The sequence below is a fragment of the Convolutriloba macropyga genome, chromosome 2 (genome assembly GCF_964194025.1).
Source record: "Convolutriloba macropyga chromosome 2, txConMacr16.3, whole genome shotgun sequence".
NCBI classification, from domain to species: domain Eukaryota; kingdom Metazoa; phylum Xenacoelomorpha; order Acoela; family Convolutidae; genus Convolutriloba; species Convolutriloba macropyga.
The window spans coordinates 57,540,835-57,546,500 of record NC_134469.1 but is presented as its reverse complement, the minus strand read 5'-3'; the positions used below and the strand labels follow the sequence as shown (position 1 = coordinate 57,546,500).

Genomic DNA, 5,666 nt, shown 5'->3' with positions numbered 1-5,666 from the left:
ACCCTCTTATCTCGACGAAGAAATTTTATTGAATAATTGAAACGTTTAAATTTACCTTTCCATTTTGGTATTTAGTTCAGAACGCGATCAGAATATTTACAATTTAAACCATATAGCCACAATCAAATGCAAACTGTGAAATATATACTCAAAATAGAAGAGTAGAAAATAGCACCACAACTGAGTAAGTTCATTTCAAACGGTTTCAGAGTTATTATCGAAAAACCCAAAAAGAAAAATATTGAAAGAAAAATATTGAATAGAAGTTTTATCGCAAATAGAGAAACAGAATGCGCTGGGATCACAAACTAAAGGGAACTACAATAATTACAGCGATACAAAACACCATCCAATGAATTTTGCTATCTGCGTTTTTGTTCAATCAGAATAGGATGCAGGAACTTTGGCAGCACATCATCTAGCAGTGCCCAGTTTAGAGTTACGCGGATGCCTTGAAGAGGGTCTGCTGTTGTTAGGCTGTTGTTGCTGCTGCTGATCCAAATGACCTGCAACATGCAAAATTCAAAACAAATAAAGCACAGTTGAGCCATGTTGACGGTATACCACAAAAAAAAACAATTCTCACGCTTAAAAGTACGGCATAAAATGCATGCTCAAAGGGTTTAGGGATGAACACCGATTCCCACTAAAAAAAAAGAACTATTGTACCACAGAAAAAATCGCCGGTACTGGTAAAAATTCTCAAAAACTACTCCGAACAATTGGCCCCCTTTTCATTAACGGCAAAATATTTGCCCGCTGATTCAAGTCGTGGTCAATAATATCTATCTAGTATAGAAAATCCAATATTTCTTTTTATAGATGTGAACAATTTTTCAACGTTAAGAGGAAACGCTATTTCTGGGGTAAGGACTGTTTATTGCAAGGACGGTTTGTAAGGACTATTTATTGCCTGACATTCCCAAAATTACAAAAAAAATGAGTCACAGTTGTCAACAATTCCTTAATTGAGATATTTCTAATTAGCACTAGAATTATGCCCAGAAACAACGTTAACACCGACCCTGAAAATTCTAAACTTCAAAACCAAATCAGTTTAAGAGCCTATACATGCAATCCAATACACTTCCTGAAATAACAGATAACTATCCGTCCAACAGACTGAATCCATCAAAAAAGCAGTTGTTAGCTTCTCAAGCTTACCAAAAAATTTTGTGCTCAAATCAAGACAGTCAGGCCAACTACAGACAATCATTGTTCCGACCCACATGTGGGGGGGGGGGGGGGGGGGGGAGGAACTATATACTCAAATGGGTTTTTTTGTTCAATTTTGGCCGATCGATATATTCATCGTAGAGAAATGTGATTGGTATCATTAAAAAAGCTCGTCCAGCGTTGAATTAGAAAACATAGCCGGCAGATTGCCGGAATAGCTGCGAAATAGACTTGCGTGCCGTAAAATACAGATGGAAAAAGATACAGAAGTGAGTTGATAATAGTTATCGCCGCCGCATATAAAACTTAAAGTTTATTTCAAAGGAGGTTGTTTTTGGGTGCAAAAAAGTTTCCCTGTCGCGTCTCGAACCGGCGATCTCCGGATTAACAGCCAGTCGCCTTAACCACGGCTGTCGGACCATACAATCTGTTTTCTTACAATCAACTTTGTTTTAGGAACAGATTCTGTTTCTGAATAACCGCAATTTAGGTCACGCAGAAAGCGTGAAATCAAGCGCGAAAAAGCCATTAAAGCAGTGACGAGACAGAATGTTCTAGAACAAATGTAAAACGAAAATAAAGCCTCAGACGACGAAACAAAAAAAAACCAAGAGCACCGCAATATAGCTACGCTCAGCTTACAGCTTCGCAGCTATAATTAAAGAATTTTGTGAGTTTCGATTTTTTTCGAGGAGTTATCGGGGTTTAAAGTTTTGTGTGAACACAGGATATTTTGTTCACTTTTAGCACAAATTTCGTTCAAATTAAGATTTTTTTCTGCAAAACTATTAATTCAAGATGACATTTCATGCTACTAAATGAAACAATTTTTCATTCTTAATAGACGAAAGGCGACAAAAATGCTAAGTTTTGGTCTCATGGGTTAAGTGTACTATGGAGAAAAAACTCGAAATTCCATTTGAGAGATGTTTTTGTCCTACCTTTGTGTTCAGAAGAGGTGGAAAACCAGAACTTCTACTACTTTTTTTGGAAAACTTTTTGCATTTCTTTGTTCGTTTAAGGTCACTTATAGACTAGTCACATTTCATATCGAGATTCCGTTAATAACTAACCTCACTTACAGTCAAATGAAGTTTAATGAACAAAAAATCCGTTTTCTAGGATACGTTCCTGTTTTCCTTTGGCTTCTACTCGAGTTTTTGTAATTTTTAATGAAAAATTGAATTTCTTTTTGCTATTTACTAAATTTTGTAGCTCTTATGGCACAGATTTGTGGACTGAAAGTGCAATAGGCTTGCTAATGATCATTAAATGAACCTATCAAGTGCTTTGAGTAGACAGCTAATAGCGGTTAAGACATTAAAAGTAATTTTTCGAATTTTTTTTTGAAAATTAACCGGTCTCGAACCCTTTTGAACTTAGGTCATTTTCAGTAATCACAGGACCTCCTCGCTTTCTACTGCAACTAACATTTGTTTGTACAGCGATTTTGACCTCTAACTATTAGTATTATGACTTCGATGCCACGAGTTTTCTTAATTTTTTTCAAATTTTTGGATATTTTTTTCATTATTTTGGTTCCTTTTCAACTCTTAAAACATTTTCATAAACGAGATTGTTCCCATTTGCTTAAAAAAGCTGTTCAATGGATCGCAGAGGAAGTTTTCAGAGAAAAACTTATAGTTTAAATGGCTTCGAAACACTTTCTCACACTTTTCTATTGAAATTTTGAATTTTTCCCGTATTTGTTGTTGTTTTCATTGTCATAAGACTGATTGTGATGTCTTATTGATGACATAAGAATGACAAACAACATAGTTTTCCCAACGAGGCATAAATTAGAGTTTACATTTATTGAATTCCGTTGAGAGGTATTTGAAATTAATAGCGTTAAGATTGTGTTTTTTCAAAAACTTCGTGGTTTTGATATACAAGTTCATTTTTTATTTTTGAAGTCATATTCTTTTAAACAACAGAAGTATCACATTTCTGTTAAAATATAATCGAAAATAAAGAGTTCGCACTGAAAAATTTACTTTTTAATGGCTTCGACACTTTTCTTTCTGAATTTTTTGTACTTTGTTGTTTTAGACAGCATTTTATTAAATTTTTTGCAGTCGTAAAGTGCAGAGAGGTCTCATAAACTTCTGATTGAGGAATGAATGAATGATGTTTCTCAATGCAGTCAGTTTGAAGCAAAAAGTCCTAATGTTTTCGATATTAATCGCTTTCAAAAATTTTTCAAACTTTTCAATTTTTGTTGTTCTTTTCGTCAAATTGTAACTTATTCTCATCACTGAGAGGTCCTATTCAATTCCATGTAATTCAAAAGTAAACAAGACTACTGATATTATATCATAACTAATGTTTTGTTTGCTGGACGATATGCGTCTTCATAAAAAATTTGCGATTGGTCAGTATTTGTGTTTCTTTTTCTTTTCTTTTTAGCATATTAGCGTAATAACAGATCCCAATCATTTTCAAATATTTACCAAGTGAACTTACTTAATGGTTCAGTGTAATTTTAGCTGATTTCAGCAACACTATTCAGATAAATGCTATGGATTTTTTTGGCTTCAATAATTTGTGTTTTCGCAATTTGTGTTTTTTAGTTTTTCTATAAATTTGATTCGCTTCCATGGCTTAGTCGGAGCAAATACAAGTCTTTTCATAATAACTTTTTAGTAAATTTATCAAGAATCGTTTCGTTGAAGGTTGAGTTTTTAAGACGTTGAAGCAATGAAACGTTTTTAAAATTGTTGACTGCTTTTTGAATTTTACATCATTATTTCTTTTTGTTGACTTCTTACCTAGTCCCATTAAGGAAAAGACCCATCGGCCGTGTAGTTAAGAAACATAGCTGGCAGATTGTCAGAAATAGCCGCAATAGCTTTGTAGATCTGAGGTCTCAAAAAACATTAAACAGACAGACCAAAAAAAAACGTCTTTTCATTGAAGGCTGATATGTTATATTTTGATTAAAAGTCTGTACAAAATTTTGCTGCCTCTATTAGCTGCTCGCAAATTAACTTCATTTGGACTGACACACATATTTGACCTTATTTTGTTGAATTAAAGTAAATAAAAGTCAATTTCAAAGTGAGGAAGTCATTTTTGAGAGTGAGGTAAGTCAAGTGTGACCAAAAACTTAATCGCGCGAATGAACAAAAAACTCGCTCCACTAAGAGCAAAAAATGACGTCACGCACGCACTTCAGATGAAATTGCATGAACGAATGAACAAAAAGCAGATTTGAAGTGGTTGTGACGTCATATGGTCGTAACAAAAATCGTGACGACGAAATAACAAAAACCAAGAGAAGGCCAATAATAGCCCCAGCTATCGCTGTGCGGCTATTAAAAAGGAAGTTTGGGTAGCTAAGGTTTTATCTGATTGCATTTTTTGACGTTGCTATCAGGTGCTTTCAAATTTAGATATCGAATTTTTGCTGTGAAATTTTAATTTTTGCTGATTTTGTTGTTTACTTTTTTCTTACAGACTTTTTAATTGTAGATCTTTTGAGCGCAGTAATGAGGCATGGCATTATGCAATTCAATTAGTAGTTTGTATATGCAAAGATTTTTCAACTCAAACTTTGATATTTGATTATCTCTTCAATTAGTTGACAATTAAGTCAAAAATGTAGATGAGCTCGGGTCAGAACATCATGTTCGAACGCACATTAACGAGCTTCCTTGTTTTGATTATAAAATCAAAATTGAAACAATAGTTTCAATTTCATGTCGACAACGTCAATTTTGGCAATGTTTGGTAAATTCACCATTCGGACAAAGAGAAAGGGTTATTTGTTCTCTTCACAGATCCAGTAATCTGGAATTGAAATATCGTATCGGATGTCAATCTCTCCGCTCAATGGGTGAGATCAAAGTCTTTGTGTTAAAATCTTGAGTTGCTTGTCCTCTCTCATTGGGTGACAAACTACTTGATCAAGAAATGATCGCAAGAAAACTCTACAAAGACCAGCTAAAACGGAACCGACAGATCAACTGAAACAGCTTGCCTAGTTTAAATTGAACTTTAACCCCACCTAAAGAACAAAACAGACAGATCAAAATATTGAAATAGAGAACAACAAAGAACTAAAGTAACGTACCAATAATACTACAGAAAAAAATAAACACATACATTTTCACCTTTCAGGAATAATGGCAGGCAGCTGCGAAAAGGAAGGAATAAGCTTTTGTAATAATTTGGCAAGCAGAGCAATTGTGCAGCGTTCTCTAAATGCTTATGTTCAAAAACAGGTGTCAGGATAATATACCCAATGCCCATATAACAAATGCCAATATACCCAATGTCATTATACCCAATGCATTTTCATATTTTTGTTCATTAATCCGACTACCAATTAGCAGTCGCTATTACAAACATGTTTTAACGTACTTAATGGCCGTGGCCATGCCTCAGCAACCCGTGGGACTTCAGATGAAACTATCACAACCGAACATGGGATTAGATTATCCGCTTGAGTGTGTTAAAACATATATTTGATAGCGGCGGCTAATTTG

The 5,666-nt window shown here is 34.4% G+C and overlaps 1 protein-coding gene across 2 annotated transcripts in view; it reads right to left on the bottom strand.

The window, feature by feature from the left end:
* Window positions 1-23: 23 nt before the first annotated feature.
* LOC142334532 (uncharacterized) overlaps window positions 24-5,666 on the bottom strand; it is a 42,294-nt gene continuing 36,651 nt past the window's right edge. For both annotated transcript variants that reach the window (XM_075382631.1, XM_075382632.1), the window contains exon 11: window positions 24-506. In XM_075382631.1, coding sequence (XP_075238746.1) covers window positions 415-506 — 92 coding nt within the window. In that variant the 3' untranslated portion in view covers window positions 24-414. The remainder of the gene's footprint in view (window positions 507-5,666) is intronic.